Source organism: Fusarium verticillioides, chromosome 4 (genome assembly GCF_000149555.1).
Source record: "Fusarium verticillioides 7600 chromosome 4, whole genome shotgun sequence".
NCBI classification, from domain to species: domain Eukaryota; kingdom Fungi; phylum Ascomycota; class Sordariomycetes; order Hypocreales; family Nectriaceae; genus Fusarium; species Fusarium verticillioides.
In genome coordinates this window covers 3,486,896-3,512,050 of record NC_031678.1, presented here as the reverse complement: position 1 = coordinate 3,512,050, position 25,155 = coordinate 3,486,896, and the positions used below count along the sequence as shown (strand labels likewise).

The following is a 25,155-nucleotide window of genomic DNA, read 5'->3' as shown; positions in this document are numbered from 1 at the left end:
TGTAACATTCCCAATCAAACGACTCCCAAGCGCGGAAGAACCGGCGGTGAAATAGTGCTACGACATAGTTATGCAAATTATGCTAGCTCGTTAATAAAAAACGGCGATCACAATCATTGTGGGAACAGCTGCTGAAAACACGAGTCGGAATTACATAGTGGCGGGGCTAATGAAGTCATGGAGAAGGCTAATTCTCGTATTGAAGATTGAGATCTCCAGTTTTGATGGTCAAAACAGATGAGAATGGCACTTCTGATTTGGCAATTGAAGATCCGTACCCCGGCTGTTTCATGCAACGTTTAGTTCCAGGGTTCTTTGTTTTTACTCCTTTTGGATCATGAAACCGAAGATTTCTTTTCTTCCATTTGACTACCTTTCAGCCTTTGATTCTGAAGGTGTTCACTTCTTTGAGGCATTGGCTTGTCTTTTTTTTTACTGGTACTATCGCTCTTTTGAAACACTAGCTGCCATCTCACGCTCCTTCGACCCATTCTTCTCTTGGTCTTCAATGCGGTACTTCTACCGCCAAGTCTAGCACTAATTCGCCCATAATGTTTGATAGCCAAAACATGGCCTCACCTTGGCCACTGAAGGATGAATTTATAAGTAACAGCGACCGCGACCGCGATAAAGCCCCCTGGCATCGTCTCGAGAATATCCCGACGCCGTTTGCGGAACAATATGCCAGACTCAGTCAGCCTTGGCTTCCCGGCTTCTGGATTCGGTTCCCCTATCGCGGCCTTGGCATGTGGCTCTTGGCGTTGCTGGGGACTATTGCGGCTGTTATGATCCTCGGCTATAGCGATGGAGTACCTGTTGATCATTGGGATGAGCGGATACAGCCTACAGTATGGCTGGCGTTGACGTCTGCGTTGTCAGGAGCTTTTCTTGCATGTGCTTTTACCGAGGGAGCGGCCATTTCATATTGGAGAGCGGCTGGCAAGCCGGTAACTGTAAGTAAACTTATACTACCAGCAAGTTCATCACTGATGTAAGTCAGCTGCAACAACTACAAGCTGTTTATGGATCCTCGACTGGCATCATACAAGCAGCCTTGAACTTGTTCACTTGGAAGTCAAAGACACTAGGGCTAGGTATGATTAAAGTATGGTTCTGTAATAAAGGTTGGGATACTGATTGTGATAGCATCCATTCTCATGACATTATCTGTCCTGCGCGGTCCCCTTATGCAGCGGGCCTCATCAACGACGAATCACTACCAGGCTCAACAAGGAGCCGTGGACTTTCACATCGCCAGAGAGCTTCCCGACAACTATGCGTGCATAATGACTGGCCGCACTCATTCCACTTCGCTACTCACCAAGAATTTCAGCGACGTCGCCCAAAATTACAGTCGTCGATCTGACATGGCTGTTTTCGATACTTCCTGCACCAACTGCACCACTGCAGTGCAAGGTTTTGGCTTCGACGTTAATTGCACCGACTCGACAAGGGACTTCAATCTCACAATTGGAACGGATAGAGCAAGCATGCTGAGAGCTATGAACGGAACATATTTCTTCCAAGTGAATGTTACAGAGTATAGTGACTGGGGCGTCAATGACCTGGCCAATGGTTCATTCCTGCGATACACGACGCTCTACAAGGACACGGATAAGTGCAATGGAAAGATCAAAGTCCAGACGTGCGACCTTCACGGCGGAATTGCTAAGTTCCCAGTACGAATGGATGGGAAGACAGTCGAGCTTCAGGGAACGTGGAAGGACGACAAGTTTATTGAAAGGAAGTATGTACTACTTCCACCATGCTACTTAGATGTTTACTAACGAGAGCGAAGATACATGTTGCCCGCAGATTTGGTCATGCCCGGGTCAGGAAATATTCTGGGAGGCTTCAGCATGATTGCAAAATCGCTCTACGAGTCTCAAGCTTTCATGCGCTTCACAGGCGCTACTGGCTACGACGTCAGCTCGACCGGTTTACCTGCAACCCAATATCTCACCATGAATGGCACAACCCCGGGATGTGCAGATCGATGGGACAACCCGATGGAAGACATCATCGAACTCACCCGCGACATTGGCTTCCGAGCAAGTCTCCAGTACGCAAAGTACAACACGACAGACAAGCAGAAAGTCAAGTACGACAGCGGCACGACAACACTGGTATACGTGACGAATTACGAAAAGATGTGGATAGCAATTGTAGTCTCGCTGGTTGGCATTTTCGCCGTCCTGCCTACTTTCTGGGGCTGGTGGGAGCTCGGTCGAGATGTCAGTCTTAACCCGCTCGAGATTGCGAATGCGTTTGGAACTGTTGGGCAGGAATCGCATATTATGAGAAATGTTGATCCGAATCAGGACGTCGGAGGTATTGTGAACGCGGTTAATGATATCGGGCCTGTGAGATACGGTGCATGGGAGATGAGCGATGGTGTTGTCAGACTTGGGTTTGCGGGGGCTGGCTTAGTGAGGAACCCGTCCAAGGGGGAGAGATTCAATTATTAGTTTCTGCATATATTTCATCTTGATGTCTTCAATACTATTATCAGCCTGTCAATTTATCTTGATTCATCTGAAGGTTATTCAGATAAAAAATCCCATATCTTCATCTATCGCCGGTGTTCGCAGGCCAAGGCTTATTCGTATCGAAAAGAAAATATGCTCAACGGTTCAGCATGCCCTTCTGAATCTCTAACATCAGTTTATAGCCCCATTTAAACGCTCGAGGAAAGAGATTGGTGGAAGAACATCTCCAACTGCTGGAAACTCGACGCCTTGATCAGATGGAGATGTGAAGGTCACTCAGGATCGAGAAGGGTGCTTCGAAGACGCTTACAGATGGTGGTATCTTGAACTCGTGTCTTCCTGGTCAAATGTCAAAGACTGATTCGTTCGGGCTTGGCATCATCGGGGATTTCATGCCGTAGTGACTATGAAATTATGCATTCCATGGTCAGTACAGCCTAGAGAAACCAACAAGGGACGTCTCGCAAAGATTACCATGGGGATAAACGGTTGACAAGAACTCTTGATAGATTCTTTCGCTCCTAATTTATTTCACTGTAAGTTGAAAAGGTGGCATGATTACTTCGCCATCCAAGAAGCCACCTCGAGGCTGAAGTATGATCTAAATAGGATATAAGAAGTATGCACATTGGTTGAGTTGAAGGTAGAGTCCGTTATCTTAAGAGGACTTTAGGATATCTTATGATATCTTAGGATAACTTAGGGCATTTTAGGATATTTTAGAATATCTTCTATTGAACTTAGAGACTTACCATACAAACGGTGTATGGTCTGGTCTTACTGGAATCTCGTAAGTCAATCATCCCCGGCCGTTTTCTAGGTTAGTTATTCTCAGACTTTGTTCGCGGTTAGGTTTAAGCTTGTGACGCGAGGGGAAACTTAAAAATACCACAGAGGATACTTGTCGAAGGTCCTGAACCTACGTGTTTCATTCCATCAATCGTATCATATCAAATGTTCATCCGGTGTTCATATCTTGATATCAGGGGTGCGCACTTGTGTTGGAGGCACTGTTCAGGATCTTGAGTCCCGACAGTGTGAGAGGCAACTGACGCGAACAATGCGTATGGCGCCGTGATTCATGCTCCGGTACTCCCAGTTCTACGTGACCCAACTAAACAAGAGGTCCCACTGTCAGTTGGAGGCAAACGGCTTCTGTCATTCACCCGTGGTCCCGCTTTTCATGATGCCGGGCAGAGATTCGCTAACATTGGAACATAGTAGGAGACTGAAGTTCTGACGCTGGAAACCCGTTTGCATAGACTAGCCCGAGACTGCCAGTGTCAAAACATCACGCGCCAGTTCCCCTTACTGTTGCTATTCCTCCCCAACCCTTCACCGGCTTCCCTCTCTTCAAACTTTCCTCTCTCTTCACCAACCACATCTACCCTTCTTATGAACCTTCATCTACCCTGCTTACGAACCTTCATCTGCCCTTCGCCTAACTTTACTTTAACCTTGATTTCCCCCCACAAAAGCCAGTCACCACTTTGCGACGCCCCAACACAGAACCTCTAGCCTTCAAATTTTGCGCAAAAGTCTTGCTTGCCTTCGAACATAAGCATCGCCACCCATGGCTCTGGTACCCTACACTAAGAAGCAGCTCGCTGACTGCATCCTCATGAATCTCAGTAAGCCGACTGACAAGTTTACCTTGTTCAGCAAGCTCCCTGTTGAAATGCGCCTTAAGATCTGGGAGGACGCCCTTTCGCACTATCGACACATCAAGGTCATCGTGTCCGATGAGAACAGATGGGAGTTCTCAGTTTGGAATTGTCACTATGAACGGGTAGACTTCCAGGTCGACGATGTGGAAGGGCAGCCGTACACCGTTTTTGTCAAGAAGAACACGGCATACCATCCACTTCTACACACAACATCGGAGTCGCGTGACGTCGCCAAGAAGTTCTACCGTGTGCAGCTCCCATGCCGACGACTTGGACCTGATGGAGGCAGCCTGGGCACCTTGTTCCTTTGCCCTGAACTAAACACCATCCATCTCGAAACAGACCCCTTGTCACTGCAGCACTTCGAAAAGTTTGCCCAAACTATTTTTGCCGCAGACAAGCTTAACGTCGGCCTTGTCAACTTGGCACTGGACTGCGAACTCCGCCACTCAGAGAGCGAATTTCGCATCTCTGACAACGAGCGTCTTCTTTTCATCGAGGCAATTCGTCGACTGGAGGTCCTCACGTTTGTTGGGTTCGCACCCAACAAATGCACCCAGCTTTTGTTGTACGGAAGCGACCTTCGTGTCATCAACAAATCACCTTACCTCATGGACAAACTTGTCGAATCCGATGAGTACGATAAAGGTTACTTCAAGTATAAGTCGGGTTTCTACGACAACGAATTGACCGCAGTTCATATCGGCAACGAGGATCCTCGTCGTGGTTACTACTCCTTCTGCAACCTGTTGCAGCTGCTTGACATCCCCAAAGGTGTCTACACTGCTAAGGAGCAATTCATGCTCACCCACAACTATGAGCCGCATTATGTTTGCATCAACGGCGACCTAGATGAGTGTAGATACGCCCTCGCCTACGACCAGCGGGAGTACCGAGAGTACAGCCAGGAGCCCCCGGCTATCGGATTCTGGCTTTTCCCGCTCAGCGCCATCGGACCGTTCTATCTTGACGACATCCACCCCTTCTGGGGGCTTCCTCAGGACCCCGAGGAGGACATTGAGGTGGAAGACCGAGTCGTCGACCTCAGCGACTGCGACCCGAAGTTTTGCTTTTACCATCCCGCCTACTAGGCGACGCCAAAGAGTCCTGAGGAGCAAGAAGACAGTGACCGGTCAGACCTGGATGCGGGGCATCAGAATAAAGTCAGCATAAGGTATTCTAGACTTATCCTAAACTTATACAGAGCTTATGCTAACCTACCTAAGTCTTTTTGTCATTTAGGATCGAGGTACCAGGTTTCTTTTCTCTCTTGAGGATTGACTAGACGTTAAATGTTTGACCCCTGGATTGAGCACAGCGCATGGATTGATTGATACTTAAAGCTTGTGACGTCTCAGCGAGACATATCAAGCCAGTGGGCATGGAAGGGTGGAGTTTTGATCGTCTTGGATGAAAGACGTTTTGTATTGTATTGTAGTGTAGCAGACTTGATCACCAAATCCCAACTCTCAACTCGTTGTTGCCCGGTACCTTGAAACTAAGACTAAGGAAGAACTTCGAACTCCCGTCGAACGAACCAAGGAAATCCCTGGCCAGAAAGCATAGCGAAAGCGACAGCCGTGCTGGAGTTAGATGGCCCTGGGTTCAGTATAGTGATCAGTCTTCATATTGCATGAATTTATCCTGAAATGAAGAGATGGCAATTTCCGTGGCCCTTCAGCATATGGTCTTTGCGAAGCTTGTAAATACTTCTTAGATGACAAGTAGCGTATACTTTCTCACTCGTGGTCTCAGAGGCCAGGCATGAACCGTACCCAGTACTTACTGTCTTAGTCAGCCGAACTAATTCCAGGTACCATCGATGACGATCCCCTCATCTGAATCCTGTCTTGATGTAAGCAATGCAGATGAACCACGAAACACACATGAAACTTGGAAGGTTTCATGATCCAGGCGGACCAAGATGAATGGAAATTCCGACTCGCGCGAGAGGAAAGAAATTTCCTTACATTTCTTACCTGCGATAACAGCAGAGCCCAACAGCCGCCGCGAGGTTGAGCTCCGACAATCAAGTGCCAGGTCACATCTCGCCAAATCCATGCATCGCCGTAAAAGAGAGGACAAGAAACTGCCATCAGAACAGGACGATATCGAGTTACACGGGACCGATAAGAGTTGGACGGTGCTGGAAAGGAGAACCAAGAAAAATGACAGACCGCTTCTGCTTACCTCTGGACAACTCAGCGTGTGCGTTATCCCAGACCGGATAGTGGATACACACACCAAGATGCTGCTTCACTACTGTACACAATCGTTCTGGCCAGGGTTCGAGATCGGGTCAGCCTCGTTTCACATTCCACCGTTCGCTCTCGATTACAACGCTCTTGTTGCTCAAGGTCCAGCGTTGGTGCATGCTTGTCTCTGGCAAGCTGCTGTAAATCTCGCGTTCAAGAGAAACTCACGGGTTACCGATAAGCAAAGTTTGCTACACTACAACCAAGCCATTGCGCATATCTCGAAGGACATCACGAAACCTGTCGCAGAGATACCTGAGCAGACTCTTTATGCCATACTCAGTCTGTGTGGTCCTGAGATATCACCCGACGATGGAAACGGCATCACCAAAAAGGCGTTTAATCCGCCATTAGCGGAGCTGTCTTGGATCCATGTCTTTGGCAGCAGACTACTCATCGACTCGCACGCCAAGGCCTTGATGAATCTGGTAGATTTGAAAGGCGGTATCCATAACGTCAAGTACGCTGGTTTTCAGGCATCCTTCAACTACATGGACCTTGTACGCGCCACGCAAAAGCTTGTCAAACCGCACCTTCCTGTGTCTCGACTTTATGGCCGTGTCAAGGAGACCCACGATAGGGTCAAGTTCTTTGGGTACGCTTCTGACTTTGTCCATCATTCTCCCCTCGATGAATTGTCGCCTATTATCGACAATATGAGTGCGCTTGGATTATCAGATGATATCAGAGAAGCAATCTGTGACATGCGAGTATGGGTCAAGGTCATAGAGGCATACCATCACGGCGCGTTGACAAACCCTGATCTCTCGCTTCTAGCTGCCCATAGGGATCTCATCCAACAGCGACTTCTCGCAACTCTCCCAGATGGGTATGATGGAAAGAAGCCCGTGCAAATAGACGCGTCTCGGTCGCCAGAAACCACCGCAGGCCACTGGGTCAATGAGATTATTCAGACAGCCCTGCTGATATTCTCATTGGGAGTTACATGTCCCATCTCCTACGCACCTCCTTACCATCATGCTGCACAGAGGTTAAAGGAACAGCTTATCCTGTATAAGGAGCGAGCGGCACATCTAGGATTATCTGACTTGCTGATATGGTTTGGCATGATAGGACTTCTTTGTACCGAACAGGTCAGGTCCGGGCTTAGGGAGTGGTTTGTTGGATTCCTCGGTGTGATGGAGCAGAAGCGCGGAGTCACCGGGGACCTGCGGGAATGGGAAATGGTCAAGAAAGAGTCGCTCGAGCACATTTTGTGGTCTTCTGTCGCCTGCGATGCTGCAGCGGAAAAGGCGTGGCACGATGTCCAAGGAGCCGCGGACGAGACATCTTGGAATTGGGGCAGAACAACATGGTCAACGATGCTGGGAACTATATGTGGATAAATACAGAATACTATTCGCAGCTCGTCAACCAAATTCGCGTAGAAGTTCTCGTTCAAGTAGTTCGGGCAAAGACAAAAGCAAGTCCAAGCATAGTCTTGGTTCCCCCCGGCAGTTCCGGAGTCACTTCGCGAAGCATGTATTCCCTTCCAGAGATGTCAGCGTCATCCACGTCATTAAGACTTCCTCATTCATGGGCGCTAATCCTCATCGAGTATATACACTAAATGTCCCTGCATGAGCTAGTGCTTACCCAAGGCAGGTCGAGCCGCTATCTCCAGGTCGTCAATCCACTGACCTGGAGAAACAGTCGGGCTGTTGATAGCATTTGCGACGATGGGCGCCAGCATATGGGGGAAAGCTGGTATCTCCGATATCTCTACACCGATGGGCAATGTGTTTCTGAAGGCTAACTGGTCTTGGTTGCGCCACGGGTTCGAAAGGATGAGGGGCTTGTCGACAGCATCGTCTATATATCTTGACGCTCGTCCTGCGTCTCCAAGTTCTTTACGGCATCTTCTTCCATCACTTCATACCATCAGCGACACTTGAACCTTAACACAAATTACTATGTCTCTTAACGGAAAAGTAGTCCTGGTCACAGGTGGTTCCAAGGGAATAGGGAAAGCTGTCGTGGAGCGTGTCGTAGCTGACGGTGCGAGTGTTGTCATCAACTATTCCAGCGACAGCAAACCCGCGGAAGAACTTGTCAGCAAGATAGGTCCCGACAGGGCCCTTACTTTCAAGGCTGATGTCTCGAACATCGCTGAGATCGAGAAGCTTGTGCAAGCGACAATTGAGAAGTTTGGCAAGATCGATTGCGTGATGGCAAATGCTGCATGCGCTCCCATGAATGATCTCGAGAGTAACAGAGGAAAACTTCGACAAGGCCTTCAATCTGAACGTGAAAGGACCTTACTTCCTTGTCCAGGTCAGTCTTCTTATCTGGCCAGTCCAGCCACAGTCCCACTAACAACTAGCAGAAAGCAGTTAAGCACATGCCACGAGATGGCCGAGTCATCCTCGTGTCAAGCGGCGTTCTTCACCAATCTCAGGTCGCACCTCGCTATCTTCTTTACGCATCCTCCAAAGGCTCCATTGAACAGATGACACGAATTCTCGCCAAAGACCTTGGACCCAAGGGTATCACTGTCAATGCCATCGCACCCGATCCCACAGCCACAGAAATGTTCTTCCAAGGCAAATCGCAGGAACTCATCGACACTATCTCCGGCTTTAGCCCTCTTGGGCGCTTAGGAAAGCCAGAAGAAATTGCTGGGCTGGCTGCCTTTCTTGCTGGTCCAACTAGTTCCTGGGTGTCTGGACAGGTGGTTGGAGCCAATGGGGGTTCCTTTGTATAGAATGGGGATTATGCGTCCTCATGTACTATTCAATTGGTTATGCATTTTGGTCTGATATCCAAGTTGTGAGCTAGATGTGCTATTTGCAGTAGACTGGTGGCTGAGAGCTTATTCCGGCACAGAGAACCTAGAGAACCTAGCTTGTCACACATGCAGGGCGCTTGAGTGTGATCCCAATGTGTCTTCCATACTATCTCGGTATTCTCGTAACTTACTGACAGCTTCTGTAAGTTCAGGGACCTCCGGGATCCCATCTGCCTATTAAGTCGGATCATTCGCTGATTACCCTTTCGAAAATTTTGTGCCCTCGGCCCCGGCAGGAGCCATTGGCTTTTCGAGGTCAGACGTGAAGACTTGTCAAAAATCAAGAGTGAGGCCTTGCTTCAAACTTTAATTTACTCGACAGGGAGGGAAATACGCGAAGTTGAAAGAGAAAATTACTGTCAGCGTTGAAGTGGAGTGAGTAAGCCGAGATAAGGAGGCGCGGAGATGAGGCCGTCATTGTACCACTCATAAACTCAATTCCATCGCCACTTTCTGATTGCACCGAAATTTCTTTCCAACCTTGTTGCCCAATGGCACTGATATACGCGTTGACAGGGGACTTGTGTAATATTGTTGACAAAGCACGGGCCTTGTTAGTGTGGGAGCTGCCTTGTCAAAGATCTAGACTTTCTTAGCTAAATTGTTACACCACGCGCCTCTCTCGAGATTATGTTTAGATCATTAATGAACTCGGGATCAATCTATAGAGCTGACTTCAGTAAATTGAAGTATATAAGTCGTCTCAACTCCGGTCAGCAGCACAAAGGATTCAAATCATTGACTGAATGTGCATACTGCGTTCGAGAAGCTAAACTTCACTGAAATTTCTTTCAGTATCTCATTATACCTCAGCAAAATGCGGGACAGTAGGCGTGGGAGGCGTGCCGTGTAAGCCATCAGCCGTGGGGTCTATCAACTCAAATTAACACTCTTACCACATTAGTTCGGGCAGTGGACAGTCTATGACCTCAATATAGAAAATCTGAAAGACTGACGCCGTATTTTGATGTTTAAAAAGTTTCCGGCATCTCCCAGTTAGCTTCAGTCTTTAGAACGCAATATGCACGTTCATTAAAAAAAAAGACTGATGTTGCAGGTGAGAGTAAGTACCATCCGAACGAGTACCAGAGACATATCACTTGTTTGCCAGAATTGAAGCGTTCCCGCATACCCTTGCGGTATTTTCTCACAAAATGGACAAATTATTTTCTATTCAGCATGCCATGGACCCCAATGGGCGAAGAGGTGGCCAGATCTCAAGCAATAAATTACGCCATCTTCCCCTTCTCCGATTTCCCTTTCCAAACCACTTTCCTCTTTCATAAATCTCACATATAATCTCTTAGATAATCTCTCATATACTCTCAACCATGCGTCCTCTCAGGTTGTTCATCGCCGCGTTGGCGCCTGCGACTCTCATCAATGGTCTGGCCTCCCGAGGCAACCATGGACTAGACTACGGCTCCGCCCCGAACCGCACGATCGTGTCACATGTTCACGTGAAGCGCGATGTTCCAATGGCCGCTCGAGACATCGAAGAAGCTGGTCAACACGGTGTCGATCTCAACAAAAGTAAGTCACACCTAGACAGCATGGACTTTTACTGATCTTAATAGTGTACAAACACTCCATCCTAAAGCACTTTGATGGTAGTGACTACACTGTCTGGGTTCACAACTCATTTGACCCCAATGTGAAGGATCATGAGAAGAGAGCAAATGACACCGCTGCGTTGGGGAAGCGCTGGCAGAGGGATGGAACCACTAAGCACAGGATGCCCAACAGGTTTCGGTTGGCCAACCGAACGGATACTTGCGAAAAGTCAGACTGGAAAGTACGAACTGACAAGCACTCGGCATTCTCTAACGGAGCTGATGCCATTGTTGAGTGGACTTACCACAACAAGGGTGCCTGGAGACTTGCACCTGAGGACGCCTTCTATAGCACCGATCTTCTGATAAGCGGTACTAACACGGGTTCTAACATGAGATTCTCAGTCCGAAAGGAAGCAGGACGTGTTGTGGTCCTCGGGACTAAGGATGTCCGCGACGTCACAAATGGAGCCATTCATCGATTCACGAGGAAGATCAAAGGTGTGTTACGTCTGGCTGGTAAGGGAAAGATGAAGTGCTGGGATGAGAGCGAAGGCGAAAACATGCTTTGGTGGGAGTTTGACCGAAGTGATCGGGACATCGAGCCTTAAAGTTCAACATAGCACCAAGGGCCAACATACCAGCCAGAGCCAGAACCCGCTCTAAAGACAGTATACTTCTCTGCGATAATGCTCATTACCTAGCCTCACAAACAGCCAAGTTACTTCATATCCAAAAATCACAATAGTCTAGACGCTGGAGCCATCTCCAAGATCACATAAAGGTCTGAGACGAGTTCATCCCTAGTAACATGACGATGTACGCCCAGCGATCACCAATGGACAAAGCATTCGCAACAAGGAATCAAGCATACGATTCTTACTCGCAGACAAAGGCTGCCAATGAGCATGTTGCTGCAGCTAACCGTCTAACTAGGAGCTCTGACCAGCTCGCGGAGATCGCGACAGTTGCTGTGCCTGCACCGTTGCGGCATCTATCCTGTCCATGAATGGTAACTTTGCAGCTGGGGAGCCTCTATTTTATGTCTATTGGTGTGTCGCTATGCCGCTTACCATAGTCTTGTTGGGTTGGCATGTGCAGAAGGATGTTCAGGCTTGGAGAGATAACCTGGTTAAGAATGCGAACGGTGAGAGGGGTGAGAAGGATGTGAAAACTAGCAGAAACAGTGGCTATTACTCGGACTGAAAGCAGACTTGTTCGCGGGATTGGAATAGTATAGTTCAACGCATGGCTTTATTTAGTAATCACCTTCAGCCTCATAGTGATAGCAAATAGTTTTTGAACGTAGCATCAGTGCTTATTATTGGTGGAATGAAAGAGGTTTCTGCCGACGATCAACAAGACGGACAGCCAAGTTTTTGCCGTAGAGGCAGAGTCTCACGAGTTTCCCTTTCTATTTCAAAAGCGTAACATTGCACGGAAATTGCCGTCATCCTCTCCCATAAACTGTAGCTGCTGGACTCTGGGGTGTTCGTAGGGCGCACTTTTGGTGTCGGACCGACATTTTCAGGCTTTGTTTCAAGAACATGTTGACAACGAACACCACCTTCTAGAAGCAGTGTCTCAGTGATGCATTGACCACATATTGAGCCATAGCCTCAATATAGGAATAGTGGGTTGACAAGTTTCGATCGATATTAAGGAGAAACCTTAAATCTTGCGAGAGGATCTTCACGATCCAATCAGATCGGAGGCAGGGATCATGTCACAAACTGTGAATGCTCGTCCGAATGTCGATCCCAAGTGAAAGCTGATGACTTCAGCTGGGATAGTCTCAGAAACTCCAATCATCATAGTGGCCGGCATATGTATTCCTGGATTTTACGGGTCTGGAACTGGATCAGTTTATGCGTTCGCAATGAAGTCAAGATCTGATATCGGCAGTTACTGATCAGAGGATCTATATAATCCGGTCAAGATGTCTTCTCAATCAACAGCGATAACACATTCATTTCACATTCGCTCCTTACACTACGCTCCTTACTCAACAACAACATGAGATTCACTCTTTCCAAGTTCATAGGCCTAGCCCTAGTTACTTCAGCCCTTGCATCTCCTGTGGGGAACGACGAGTTGGTAGTGAGAGATACAATTCTCGAGCCAAGTTCTGACTCCTCAATCATCGAGGGCCGAGCTCCCAGTAGCTCTGCCAACTACCTCATCTACCCAAAGGCCAATGCAGTCAAGAAGGATGTCGAAGCATTCACCAAAAGCCTTCAGTCGCAGGCCGGCAAGGCCAAGGTGGACACTCTCACCGATGTGAATGGCAAGCTTCTAGCTTGGTACGCTACACTCAGCGCAAGCCAAGTTGCCGCTATCAATAAAAGCAGTGTTGTAAGTACAGTATCTTTGATTAAAGGTCTCCGTTAACATTGCGAACAAGGTCGGATCAATTGCTCCTGATGCGCCGCTCAAGACCAAGGCGAAATCATCCGTAATTACCAAACGAGCTCTAAAGACCGATAAAAAGGCTCAGCCTGAGCTTCAGATGTTCTCAACTGCTCCTGGCAAGAAACCTTCTGGCTACATTTATGATGAGAAGGCCGGCGAAGGCGTCACTATCTATGTCCTTGACGAAGGCTTCAACCTCAAACACAAGGTAAGCAGCCACCGACTTGGCTAGGTATGCAATGACACGACTGATCAGCTTGGATGCAGGAATTCACCTCGTCTCCTGGTAGAAAGAGGTGGATCTTCTCCAAGGGCGCCTCCGGTGAGAATGACCCCGACGGCCACGGTTCCTGCTGTGCATCCAAGGCCCTTGGCAGCACGGTTGGAGTTGCGCCGAAAGCGGATCTCGTAGCTGTCAAGCTCCAGTTGACTTCTTGGTCGCTTCTCAAGGCATGGCAAGCAGTTGTCTTGGATGTTCAGCAGAACAGACTCCAAGGGAAGGCTGTTGTGAGCAACTCAAAGGCTTGTAAGTTCCCAGCACACATTCAAAGTGAAGATCACTACTGATAGGATAGCTATTGGTTGGAGTGTCGACCGTAACGAAAACTGGTTCCGAGATGCCCTCGAGACTCTCCTGAAGAACCTTGAGGCTCTGGATGTTGTTGTCGTGAGCTCGTCTGGAAACTTCGGCGTAAGTTTATGGGTAGTATACTCCTATTCGCCATATACTAACATCGGTCAGTCTCATATTGATGTCAGCACATATCCATCGCTTTTCTCCGACCGAATTCCGATCATTGTTACTGGAGCTGTCGATAACAAAGGAAATCTTGGTCCGTTCTCCCAGGGCGGTCCTCTCGTCACCACCACTGCCCCTGGAGTCGCCGTCAAGTGCGCTGCTATGAGTGGCACATCAGCTTACCAGGCAGGTGAAGAGTCAACCGGAACATCCTTCTGTAAGTAATGATCTTCTACCGGACATGAACTCGACTGACATCTATAGCTACACCTGCTGTTGCTGGATTGGCAGCCTATTTCCTATCGCTTGACTCCTTGAGACCTCGACTTCAAGTCCCTGGTTCAGTAGCTAGGAACGTCAAGGCACTTATTCAGGAGCATCACTACGCACGCGTCCCAGGTGGACCCAAGGTTGCATGGAACGCGCAGACTCTTCTGAGGAACTGATCAGCCTATGCACACTACTACGGTTAGTGACGCAGTCGGGAAAATGGGAGGCACTTTCAGTCGTTTTATGAAGTTCTCCAACGGAGTTTAAGCTCGGTAGGCTGCTGGTGGGTTGCGTCGCTGCAGAAGAGAAATGTTGTTCTTTCAAATTGCCAGTAATTAGATGAGGTCCTATATCAAACCAGAAGCTCAAAATTAATATAGTGCAAATTTATCAGAAGCATCGGTCTAAACTTTTGTTGCATCTAGGGAACTACTACAAAACAAACAACCGGCATTTTTCATAAATTACAACGACGTTCTAAGCGATCCAGAACCAGATGCGCTCAAGCCAGTTTCTTGGTTGGACGATGGGCCAAGTATGCTCCAGGCGATCAATCTCCGCTTTTCCAGACCAAAGATCCATCTCAGAGTACTTGACATATTTGGACTTCTTGATCCACTTGTATCCGAAGATCAAAACAAGAAAAATGGGAATGTTGATGTATGGGGGCAGGAATGTCTTTGCGCTGAAGCGCCCGGGAAAGAAGGCATCGAAGCCGTTGAAGATTGCAACGATGGTGCAGAAGCAGAAGGAGAAGTAGGCTAGGAATGGTTGAAAGGGTGATTTGAACGGTAGAGTATTTCGGTCAATACCGTGGTGGCTGAGGCAGTAGTAGAAACGGAGGTAGGTGAATGAAACACTGGCCCAAATGATAAGGGCTCCAACGCCGCTGAGGTTGCTTAACCAGAAGAAGACCTCGGAGCCGCTATTGCTAACATTGAGATACACCAACAGCCCAAAGATAGTGGTGACACCAACACAGAGATACGGAACACCGAATCTTTCCCATGTTAGGATGCGAGGTGCTTTACCATCAAGCGCCGCGGCATAAAGTACTCGCGTGGAGGCGTAGAAGAGAGAATTGCCGGAAGACCAAGCCGATGTAAGGATGACGGCGTTGATGATCGAAGGAAGAATCTTTATGCCACTATTACGGATAGCAATGACGAAAGGACTTTGGGCAGCACCAGGAGCAGACTTGTTGATGGCGTTGAGAAGGTTGGGGTCTTTGGATGAAACGCAAAGACCGACGAGGAAGATGGATAGAACGTAGAAGATGGCGATTCTCCAAAAGACACGGCGGATGGCCTTGGGAATGTTGCGACGAGGGTTCTCAGTTTCCCCTGATGCCATGACGACCATTTCACTACCACCGTAGGAAAACGTTGCAGTGATGAACACCTTGACAAAGGCGAGGAATCGGCCGAGAGCACCATCCTTGAGGTACTCGTTCATGGGGCCGGGGTGATTCCAATATCGGAAGCCGATTGCCTCACCACTTGGACCGCCGCCGACAGTGATGATGAACATGAGGATGATAAGACCGACGATGGTCAATAACTTGATAGCTCCGAAGGCAAACTCGGCTTCTCCGTATATCCGAACAGGTAGACAGTTGAGAATGACCATGGTAAAGTAGAAGAGTGTGATCAATGCAACTTGGGGAATGTTATGGTGCCAGTAATTGACGATGACAGCCGAGACAGTGACCTCAATTGGAACACCAATAGCAAATTGGTACCAGTAGTTCCAAGCAAGAGCGAACCCAAGAGCAGGGTCGACGAAACGGGCAGCAAAGATGGGAACGGGGCCTGGGATGGGAAGCCATGATGCCATCTCACCAACACTATTCAACACACAGTAGATATTGAAGCCCGTGATAGTGTACGCCAAAAACGCAGAGAGGGGTCCAGCAAGTGACAGAACCTGACCACTACCAACGAAAAGGCCCGTGCCAATGGCACCAGACAAAGCAAGGAACTGAACATGCCGAGACTTGAGCCTGCGGTTCAAAGTACCGACGTTTCGGTTCTCGTAATCGTCAGCCTTAGCATCGACGTTGTTGGTCTGCAGTGTTGGTTCGATGGTGGGCGACTCCCTGCCAGCTTCTACATCGGGGTTCTTCTTGTCGATATCCATGTTCTGCAGCAGTGGCTGTAGCTCTCCTGGCGATGCGTGAGGAGACATCGTGGAAAAGAGGAGGCTCTGAGGTATTAAGCATAAAAAGTCTCCCTCTACTCCGTCATTCGTACTGGAAAAGCTCCGTGGGCAGGTTTTCCCAGATGCGCAAAATTGGTGCTTGAGCCGGTGGTGGTGATGAGTGCTCCCCACGCTATGACAAACGGTTGTGAGGGTTGGTACAAGGGTTAGTCCAATGGATGGCGATGGACATGCAAGAATTTTCATGTTTGTGCAGATGCATTTTTGGCGATAAGTTTGATGATCACACGATAGTAATTGATTAACATGCTATCACCAAAGATACGTGGTTAAGTGTTAGTGCTCTAATAGCAAGATCTGCAGACTAAATGCCTCTTGGATGCGGGCCCATAACCTAAAAGGGAAGCTCGTCTCTCGGAACCAATGATCGATGGATTGAGCCGTGATAACCGGCTTGGCAACTGATCCGAGGTCGGTGATGCACTGATTGATAAGATGACGAGGTAAGGATCTCGCGGAAGATGCGTATCAATCTGCAGAGATCGAGCCATTGTTCCGCGGTTGGCTCCACTGTCTGCCGAACATGTTGCTTGTGATTTTAATGTCTCAAGCTCTCGATCTGATACTGCACGATGACGTGGGGCTTACTGGAAGGTGATCTCGGGAAATGATTCAGTTGATGGAAAACAAAAGACAACAACCTACACCATGGTGGCTATTTGGAAGTTAGGTCTCTTCTGTTAATGCAACAGGTGGAGAAAACAGAGTCGCGTTGTCGCGTAGTTAGCCACCGCGTAACGAAGGCGGTCCCCATTACCCTATGGCCGGCCACAAATACAGTATTTGTAATCATGCGACAGCGTCCTCATGAGCACGGGTGTCAATGGCAAATGGATAATCAAATTATGTATAAATCCAGATAAGCCAGTCTACACAACAGTTGAACAATTTGAGCATTTTGCTTGTCACTGTTCACTCTTGGGAGGATAGTTTTGATATCAAACTACACAGTTGTCGTGACCAACTTTATGCAAATGTGACGCAATTACAATTCACGTTTTGGTTGCCAAGATCAGATGAGAATGATATCGGGTAAAGTAATTCTTAGTGAAATGATTTTATTACTCTAATCGGAGCAACTTGGAATAACAAAAATGAACCTGGAGGGAGAATCACACTGGATGCAGTAGTGTCGCGTTCATGAGCCCTGGCAGCAGAGGTGGATCTCAACCAATAACACAAAGCCCCGTTGGCTCAGTGGTAAAGCGTATCACTAGTAAACTTACACGACATGATAAGATCACTGGTTCGATTCCAGTACGGGGCAAGTTATTCATTATGATGTCAATACATGGCTACTCTTTTTGTCCTTATGGTAGTCAAGGCATGTCTACCCATATACATTGTGCCATCATTGGCCAATTACCTTTTTTGCAGAACCTGGAACTGCCTTTGCGCTTCATAAGAGTTTTTTATATTGGGTATGGATGACATATAATACAAATAGAAGACACAAGGAAAACTCCCAAATCCTCGTCGTTACAATTAAGCCTTCGCCAATGCGCCATCGACAATTTGCCAGGTATGATCTCTCACTTTCCGGATCTGCTCCTCACTCCAAGCCGGCTTCTCAAAAACCTTTCCCTTCCGACTCACATACGCGTAATTCTTGTCCTTGTTTTTCACCGCTTCATTAACGCCGTTCAGCATGTACTCAGCACAAGTGTCGGGCGAAACACCTAAGAGAGAGCCTGCGCCAATTAAAGGGAGACGCATGTACCAAGGGAGCCCGTTCATGATGTTTGTGTTGACAATACCGGGCAGCGCATGGACGAAATGTCGATTCTTTCCTTCAGCTTTCTGCTCGGCTGCGTAGTTTTGAATCATGGCGTCTGTCATGGAGAGACAGTGAGCTGCTGCGTTTCCAAGGCTGAAGTTGTTCTTGAGATCAAGATCATCCCACTTGAGTTTATCAGGACTCCCACCAGTGCTATCAAGCACAATCAAAACCTTGGCGTCATCTGTGAGTGAAGGAAGAAGTTCGCGGATGAGGAGTTGCCGTCCATAGTAATGAAGCGCCATCTTGCGATCAATGCCTTCAGACGTCTCTGTTCTTCCAGCGGTAGTGAGAATGCCCTGCGAGACAACTAGAGTACTGAACCGATCTTGTGAGGCCTTCAGTTCATCGGTGTAAGTTTTGATGGCGCGCATGGAAGACGCGTCTAATTGCTTGAACTGGATGTTTGAGTGGGGTATGCTCTTTGGCTCAGTGCGACCGCTGATGATGACGGTCGATGAGGGGGAGTTGGCGGCGAGGCGACAGGCGATGCCGTAGCCGATACCGCCTGTTCCGCCGACGACGAGAGACTTCGCTGCCATGATGTTTATTCTTGAGGTGACTATAGTATGGATGATTGAGGGATGAACTACGCGGGCCGTGTCTTTATGTAACTGATGCTGACGCCATAACAATTTCGGAGTTTGTGCTTTTACGCTAAACTCCGGATTTATCTGCAGCTCCGCTCCGCAACATGTCCAAGCCACTCCGCCGAACCAATCATCACCGGAGGACAGTCTCCATTTTCGTATACCGTACAGATAAAGTTTCGTCTTGAAATAAGCATGTTTTACGCAGTCACCATTGCGATACATTAATTCTCATCACATTTCATGCTCCAAGACCAGTTCCTGGCGCATCTTCAGGACTCATCTTAACAGGCATCTTCAACCAACCCTTCTTATCAGCCTCTAAAATCGCCTTCAACCAAGCATTCGCCATCTTCTCATAACCACCATCATTCGGATGTTTGGAATCGCCGAGATCTTCCTTTTTGATATCGATCGGCACCTCGAGAATGTGTTTTCCCTTCTTTTGCCGCGCTGAGATAAGTGACCGCACTTGAGGGTTGAATTTATCTGTATTCGCTTGCATCTTCTTATCGTTGGCCCAAATCACTGGCGCGAGACAGATTGTGACATCTGGTGCGACTTTGAAGATCCCGTCGACGATGTCTGCGAGGATTGAGGCTGCAATGTCGAGATCTTTTCCTTGGTCCATATTGTTCGTGCCGGCGTGGATGAGAACGACGTTAGGACGAGCTTGGATTGGCTTTTGCCAGTAGCCGTTGATGTCGGCTAGCATTTTTCCGCTGTGACCCTCGTGGTGTCCGTCTACCATGTTGCCGTTCTTTAATGTCCCAACCATGTTGACTTTTACGCCTTGCTTCAAAATCTTTTGTCGCAATGGGAGTCGGTATCCAACTAATCCTGTTGAGCCAGTGCCCTTTGTGATGGAGTCGCCCAGTGGTAGAACCCGGATGTTGGGAAGAGCAACGGCCGGCAAAATGGGCGTTGCCATAAGCACCGCCAAAAAGGCAAGCGTATTCCAAATCGGAGAATGCATTTAGAACAAGGCTGAAGTCAGCTGGGCTGTATGCTGGTGTTGAGATCTCGACTGCACGATAGAGCCTCGGGAACCCAGAAAGTGGCGTCGAATGAGAACATCAGTCAAATAAATAGCCTCGCCAGCAATCGTCATTTCCTTCCCTTGACATCATCTTAACAACCCTCATAAGAACGTAATGCAGGACGGTTGGCTATTAATGCAAGTAAGATCTCGTGGTGTAAGCTCATTGGTGTCTTTTTTCCCGGCAGAGCATTAATGCCGGTGACCACCGCAGAGTGCGCCACTATTCCATACGCCAGCTGCATTATACGAGAGGCATTATCTTGGCTCGCTTAGAGATTCACACGGGAATGGCGGACTGAGGGCCTTGCAGCTTATCTGACAGGGGTCATGGTTGGAGAAGCTTACTTTGTATGCTCGATGACGAAACTATTGATCGGGTGGACAATAGCGCTTGATGCTAAGTCCAATACTATGACACTGATATAAGTTGAGGGGTAGGTCATGAGCTTGACCAGATTCATCACGTATTACTGGTTTGTGATGAGTTTTATTTCTGATCGTCGCTGTTGAGTTATTCCCATTGTTATCCCCAACCTCCCCATATATGATCACTAACTGCAGCTGTGCCGCATGAAGCTAACATGGATCATCACCCATTTCACCCTGCCTATTACTACTCTACTGTACTCTACCTGGTCTGCCCATGTTACAAGCGACCAACGATTTGATCCCGCAGGATTTCTAGCAGATGGATTGACTGTATAGCCAGCCACCAATCCCAGAGACATTGTGGTATCATATCGTATACTATCAATGATCAGAGTTGATCCTTGTTACCGTAGAACCAATGACTCTGCCATGAGCTATCAATGATTATTCTTCCCGTCATTTACGATGGCTTTTGCAAACCCAGTTAAGCTCTCTCCACTCGTGAAACAGTAGGTTCTTTATCGGCATCGTCTCCATCATCAAGCATATCATCCATCTTCGACTGGTTATTGTGAAACTTGCTAGTAGCTGCCGCCGCATCACCCTTTCGTCCTGTGTCAAAGAGGACGGAAACCTCCTCAATAGTCATGTTTCTGCAGTTGTCAGTAAAAGACCAAGCGCACCGGCAAATGGCAACATACCTTGTCTCAGGGAAGAAGAATAGGATAAGAACAAGATACGTGGCAATGACAGCAATGTAGACGATATAGCTATCTTATGTTAGTAGTGCTTCGAGAGAGGCTTTCTCAAACGACCTACTATTTCCAGGCAATTGCCTCAAGTGCAACAGGGTTTACCCATTGATTGAAAGCTAATGCAACACTCTGAACGCTTAGTTCAATACTCAAGCCCTTCAATCTCAGATTATACGGAAGGATCTCAGCGCCGTAGGCAAATGGTAACGGCGACCAGCTGATACAGTAAAAGGTCTTGAAGAGGTACATCATTGGGACCACAGCAATACCGACACCATGCGATGGGTTCTCAGCAAAGGAACCGCTAAGACCAGTGATGATTGTGTAAGCGACGCACATGCCAACTGTGCCTGTGATCCAAAGCGTGCGTCTACCAAGACGCTCAGCACTCATGGCTCCCGCATATGCCCACATAAGAGACCAGATCGCCATGCCACCGTTGATGCCCGCGATCGCGCTGGATGAAGTGATGCCAACGAGCTTGAGGGCTGGTGACAGGTAATAAGCGATGATACCATTGCCAACCCAGTTGGAGCCCGTGCCCATGGTAACTAGAACAAGGAGTCGCCGTCTGTTACCAGGTGTCTTGAGAAAGTCGCTGTACTTAGCATTATTGCTCTCTTTCTCCAACTGTAAAGCTTGGCAAATTTCATCGAACTCGTATCGAACTAACTCGTCGTTGAGGTCGCCGTTGGCATGTTCGTCTGCAAGAACCTTGAGGGCTTCTTCAGATCGGTCGTGGTCGATGAGCCATCGAGGGCTTTCGGGTACAAAAAGAAGGTGAACAAGGACAACGGCTGGAGCAAAGGCTTGGAAGAGGCAGGGTGCTCGCCATCTCCACTCCGTATCCGGCCAAGACAGTGTGCCATAGCAAAACCACGCAGCGACTATCTGGCCAACATAATAGTTGCTGTAATACGCCGTCGCAACATATGGTCTCAGACGAGGATGCGCCAGTTCCTGAAGAAGTGCAATGCCAGTGATCTTTCCGAAAGGTCCAGCCGCACCGATAATAACTCTACCGCCAATAAACGTTCCAATGTTCTTTGCAAAAGCGTTGAGGAAAGCACCAAGAATTAACAATACTGAACCAACAGCCAAACACCACTTCCTCCCCCAAAGTCCATTGATCCACGATGCTGCGAAGGGAGTGACGATGGCTGGGAGGAAAAGACTGGCTGAGATTAGACCCAGCGTGTTTCCAGATGGATAGTTGAAGTATTCTTCCCATTGGGGGATCGCTTGGAGACCGTTCATGAGGGAGGCGTCGAAGCCAAGGTAGAAGACAGCGAAGTAGAAGCCGACACAGTGCCAGACATTCTTACGCAGGCCCGAGTCCTTGTACCACGTCGGATGTGTGTTGTTCTTGAGATGAGCATAGTGCAAGGTCCTGGTGGCCTTTGGCCTGAAGAATTCGGTCACTGCCTTGAACATCTTAAAAGCTCACTGATGAAGCAGCAATGACCAGATAAAGTGCGGTTTGAAGATCAGTGCTCAGTCACTTATATATCCTCGCGACAGGACCCGTCGCCTTGGTTCGAAGCTCGAGTCTCTGCGGGGTAGACCTGGGGTAAACCTGGGGTAGCGGATAACCATGCCCATGGGCTGATCCTTTCTCGACATGGTTACAAGCTCGGCTATAGTAGTTGATCCGCCAGTCGGACGGATGACCGATTCATCGAACAGAAGTCCAGGTTGCTAGACGGATTGATGCCCGGGCTGGAAGGCTGTATGCTTCCGGGAATACGCCCACTATCACTCCCTTGCATCACAGTAGTCTTGTTAACAGTTACCTGAGACCAATGCGAGGCTATGAGAGAGTTGTATTGGAATGCCTTGAGGTGTTCGTCATTCTAGACAGGGGACCTTCGGTGGTCTTGGCCGGTTGATTTGGATCTACGTATTCAGACAGCTACATAAGAAAGCGTAGCAATCTCGAGGACATGTAAACAGTAGATTTCCGTAAACATATAACTGGGATGCTAGTATTATTGTCTAAATAAGCCTACGAAGAAGCCAGTTCAAAGGCCTTGCGGTTCACTGCTGTAGTCGGCTCGCCGCAAAACTCTCCATTCTCGTTCACCACTCTTAGGATGTTTTCCATAGCCATTAGCTCAAAGTTAATTCTAGTCGTAATCGCCGCTCCTCCATTATGGCAAGTCAGCGTGACGTTGTCCATAGCTGCAAGTTCTTTTGAGACTTGAGGTTCGTGGTAATGAACATCTAGACCCGCAGCTGAGATCTTGCCATTCTTGAGCGCTTCGATCAACGCGTCTTCATTGACAATCTGCCCTCTTGCTGTGTTAACGAGTCTCGCACCATCTTTCATTGCTGCAAATGCTTCTTTGTTGATGAGGTCTTGAGTATGAGAGTTGAGCGGGGTATGCAGAGTAATGCAATCCGCAATGCCTAGTAGCTCGTGGAGAGATGAGTGATATGTCGCTTGCAACTCCTCCTCGACTTCTGGAGGTGAGCGAACTACATCGTAATAGTGAACCTTCATGCCCAGAGCCAGACCTGCTTTACGGGCAACTAGTTTGCTGATGTTACCAAGACCGACGATACCAAGGACGTGACCTCGAGGATTATAAGAGATGGTCGCAATGAGTTTGTGCATCCTTTGGAATTCATCTGGATCACATGTGCGTGCACCACGCTGTGAAAGCCAGAAGTTTCGGAAAACCGATAGGATCATGAACAGAGCAGTATCGGATACGGCTTCATCGCTGGCACCGGCTCCATTCGCATACCAGATGCGGCGACGACCGAGAGCATCGACATCTGCCCAGTTGAAGCCTGCGCCAGCCGACGCAAAGATCCGGACTGAGGGTGGCAGAAGTGATATGAGTTCTTCATCCCACTGGCCCATCTCACCACCGCTTTGGAAGTGTGGACGATATATCGCCGAGAATTGACCATATCTGACAACGTATCAGCGATTCCTTAGACAGCCTGCCATGACGCTCTGAGAGACTCACTTGTTCTCTTTTAGTGCTTTGATAAATGAATCTCTATCAGGTTCTTCGTTCGCGATAACGTCAAATCGTTTAGTAAAGACATTGTTGTAAAAGTCATGATTATACTTGATATCCTCGCCTATGCGGAGAACAATGGGTTTCTTTGACGCCATGACTAATACCAGAGAAGAGTCTTTCCTTTCAATGATGATTGATGATAAGTTCCTCGTACTTTGTTTCGTTGCCAAACTGCCCAAAATCAGACAGTTGTTTTTCACAGACTCTCTGTTCACTTGGACATGATTTTATGTCAATCACGCCGTGATTACCGTTGTTCTCCCTCGACCAATTGGTTCGCTGATCCTAACACGGAAATGTCACCGAGGTTGTCGTAAGCCCGCGATAAATCCGCTAGCATGAGGGGAACTCACGAGCGGTCTTCACTTTTGCACACCGAGCAAAATGCATTGTTTACATTATCCGAGATTTTCTCACTGGCCTCTTACGGCTTTGGATTTCATCTTAAAACTGATATACTAATAGTTAATGGAACATGTTATTACGACACAAGCAATTCATATTTGTCGCTATTCGCCTCGAAAGTGTTTGAATGAATTGTCGTGCCGATACCCGAGAGTGCGACTCATGCTTCGGAAAAGGGTGGTGAGGAAGACCGAGGGTATCGTCGATGTGACGTGAACGGCGAATAGGCATGAAGACCGAAAGGTCTACGGTTGATCCCTGAGCAGGATCCTTGCCTGTTTCCGACGGGAATGCATTCTCATTCGTTGTGGTCACCCTGACGAGATTGTAGTTCCAGAAATTTCCCGCGTCGCTCTACTGGCCGAAAATCAGGAGGGTTAACTTTTCGCGTATCTTGAGTCTGAAAAATTAATCGGAGTCAATAAAACTACATAAGGATCTTGTACCTGTTAAATGGATTGTCATAGTGGGTTTCGATAATGAATTGATGCCCGAGCAGGAAATCATTTCAAGACAATGCAAGGAAGCCGCTTTTGAACAATGTCCGTTCAGAGGTCAATACCGAACAAAGTGCAAGTCCTAGTAAAAGAAAAACAGAGTTCATCCTATTTTACTTGTCAGGAGGTTATGGCCTTCTTCTATAAGGGTATACTCTGCTGAATTATCATACTGTAACCATAAGGGTATAAAACATGCGATATTGAGCTATTAATATACTCAAAAACGTGCTACCCCGGAACCCCTTTTAACATGGACCCGATATTAGCTTCATGCATATTTTCTTCTGGA

General features: G+C 48.0%; 12 protein-coding genes and 1 non-coding gene across 13 annotated transcripts; 8 read left to right on the top strand and 5 right to left on the bottom strand.

Annotated features, from left to right (window-relative positions):
* Positions 1-382: 382 nt before the first annotated feature.
* FVEG_12249 (hypothetical protein) lies at positions 383-2,540 on the top strand. Its single transcript, XM_018901600.1, has 4 exons — positions 383-953; positions 1,001-1,094; positions 1,147-1,747; positions 1,799-2,540. The coding sequence occupies exons 1-4, from the start codon at positions 552-554 to the stop codon at positions 2,466-2,468; spliced, it is 1,767 nt and encodes a 588-aa protein (XP_018760110.1). The 5' UTR covers positions 383-551; the 3' UTR covers positions 2,469-2,540.
* Positions 2,541-4,062: 1,522 nt separating this feature from the next.
* FVEG_12248 (hypothetical protein) lies at positions 4,063-5,247 on the top strand (the record flags this gene model as incomplete). The annotated part of the gene is made up of 1 exon (XM_018901599.1): positions 4,063-5,247. The coding sequence occupies one exon, from the start codon at positions 4,063-4,065 to the stop codon at positions 5,245-5,247; it is 1,185 nt and encodes a 394-aa protein (XP_018760109.1).
* An 833-nt stretch (positions 5,248-6,080) lies between these two features.
* Positions 6,081-7,757, top strand: FVEG_12247 (hypothetical protein; the record flags this gene model as incomplete). Its single annotated transcript, XM_018901598.1, has 1 exon — positions 6,081-7,757. The coding sequence occupies one exon, from the start codon at positions 6,081-6,083 to the stop codon at positions 7,755-7,757; it is 1,677 nt and encodes a 558-aa protein (XP_018760108.1).
* A 567-nt stretch (positions 7,758-8,324) lies between these two features.
* On the top strand, positions 8,325-9,115 carry FVEG_12246 (hypothetical protein; the record flags this gene model as incomplete). Its single annotated transcript, XM_018901597.1, has 2 exons — positions 8,325-8,685; positions 8,745-9,115. 2 exons carry the CDS (start codon positions 8,325-8,327, stop codon positions 9,113-9,115), a joined length of 732 nt encoding a protein of 243 aa, XP_018760107.1.
* A 1,415-nt stretch (positions 9,116-10,530) lies between these two features.
* FVEG_12245 (hypothetical protein) lies at positions 10,531-11,363 on the top strand (the record flags this gene model as incomplete). Its single annotated transcript, XM_018901596.1, has 2 exons — positions 10,531-10,732; positions 10,777-11,363. The coding sequence occupies 2 exons, from the start codon at positions 10,531-10,533 to the stop codon at positions 11,361-11,363; spliced, it is 789 nt and encodes a 262-aa protein (XP_018760106.1).
* A 398-nt stretch (positions 11,364-11,761) lies between these two features.
* On the top strand, positions 11,762-11,958 carry FVEG_17195 (hypothetical protein; the record flags this gene model as incomplete). The annotated part of the gene is made up of 2 exons (XM_018906458.1): positions 11,762-11,764; positions 11,854-11,958. The coding sequence occupies 2 exons, from the start codon at positions 11,762-11,764 to the stop codon at positions 11,956-11,958; spliced, it is 108 nt and encodes a 35-aa protein (XP_018760105.1).
* An 810-nt stretch (positions 11,959-12,768) lies between these two features.
* FVEG_12244 (hypothetical protein) lies at positions 12,769-14,349 on the top strand (the record flags this gene model as incomplete). The annotated part of the gene is made up of 6 exons (XM_018901595.1): positions 12,769-13,107; positions 13,157-13,372; positions 13,432-13,690; positions 13,740-13,855; positions 13,907-14,120; positions 14,168-14,349. 6 exons carry the CDS (start codon positions 12,769-12,771, stop codon positions 14,347-14,349), a joined length of 1,326 nt encoding a protein of 441 aa, XP_018760104.1.
* A 114-nt stretch (positions 14,350-14,463) lies between these two features.
* Positions 14,464-16,549, bottom strand: FVEG_12243 (hypothetical protein). The gene has a single exon (XM_018901594.1). It carries the CDS (start codon positions 16,358-16,360, stop codon positions 14,651-14,653), a length of 1,710 nt encoding a protein of 569 aa, XP_018760103.1. The 5' UTR covers positions 16,361-16,549; the 3' UTR covers positions 14,464-14,650.
* Positions 16,550-17,576: 1,027 nt separating this feature from the next.
* FVEG_17194 lies at positions 17,577-17,660 on the top strand. Its single transcript has one exon. It is a non-coding gene; the product is annotated as a tRNA-Thr (tRNA).
* A 124-nt stretch (positions 17,661-17,784) lies between these two features.
* Positions 17,785-18,778, bottom strand: FVEG_12242 (hypothetical protein). Its single transcript, XM_018901593.1, has one exon. It carries the CDS (start codon positions 18,710-18,712, stop codon positions 17,879-17,881), a length of 834 nt encoding a protein of 277 aa, XP_018760102.1. The 5' UTR covers positions 18,713-18,778; the 3' UTR covers positions 17,785-17,878.
* Positions 18,779-19,001: 223 nt separating this feature from the next.
* On the bottom strand, positions 19,002-19,691 carry FVEG_12241 (hypothetical protein; the record flags this gene model as incomplete). Its single annotated transcript, XM_018901592.1, has 1 exon — positions 19,002-19,691. The coding sequence occupies one exon, from the start codon at positions 19,689-19,691 to the stop codon at positions 19,002-19,004; it is 690 nt and encodes a 229-aa protein (XP_018760101.1).
* Positions 19,692-20,655: 964 nt separating this feature from the next.
* On the bottom strand, positions 20,656-22,360 carry FVEG_12240 (hypothetical protein; the record flags this gene model as incomplete). Its single annotated transcript, XM_018901591.1, has 3 exons — positions 20,656-20,824; positions 20,873-20,941; positions 20,991-22,360. 3 exons carry the CDS (start codon positions 22,358-22,360, stop codon positions 20,656-20,658), a joined length of 1,608 nt encoding a protein of 535 aa, XP_018760100.1.
* A 571-nt stretch (positions 22,361-22,931) lies between these two features.
* FVEG_12239 (hypothetical protein) lies at positions 22,932-24,056 on the bottom strand (the record flags this gene model as incomplete). Its single annotated transcript, XM_018901590.1, has 2 exons — positions 22,932-23,847; positions 23,905-24,056. 2 exons carry the CDS (start codon positions 24,054-24,056, stop codon positions 22,932-22,934), a joined length of 1,068 nt encoding a protein of 355 aa, XP_018760099.1.
* Positions 24,057-25,155: the final 1,099 nt, after the last annotated feature.

What these genes read in the sequence shown, in the direction of transcription:
- FVEG_12249 (XM_018901600.1), top strand. Translation starts at nt 552, where the DNA reads ATGTTTGATAGCCAAAACATGGCCTCACCTTGGCCACTGAAGGATGAA. An exon ending in GTCAAAGACACTAGGGCTAG is followed by an intron (nt 1,095 to 1,146) that starts GTATGATTAAAG and finishes TGATTGTGATAG; the next exon opens with CATCCATTCTCATGACATTA. An exon ending in GACAAGTTTATTGAAAGGAA is followed by an intron (nt 1,748 to 1,798) that starts GTATGTACTACT and finishes ACGAGAGCGAAG; the next exon opens with ATACATGTTGCCCGCAGATT.
- FVEG_12243 (XM_018901594.1), bottom strand. Translation starts at nt 16,360, where the DNA reads ATGTCTCCTCACGCATCGCCAGGAGAGCTACAGCCACTGCTGCAGAAC.
- FVEG_12242 (XM_018901593.1), bottom strand. Translation starts at nt 18,712, where the DNA reads ATGGCAGCGAAGTCTCTCGTCGTCGGCGGAACAGGCGGTATCGGCTAC.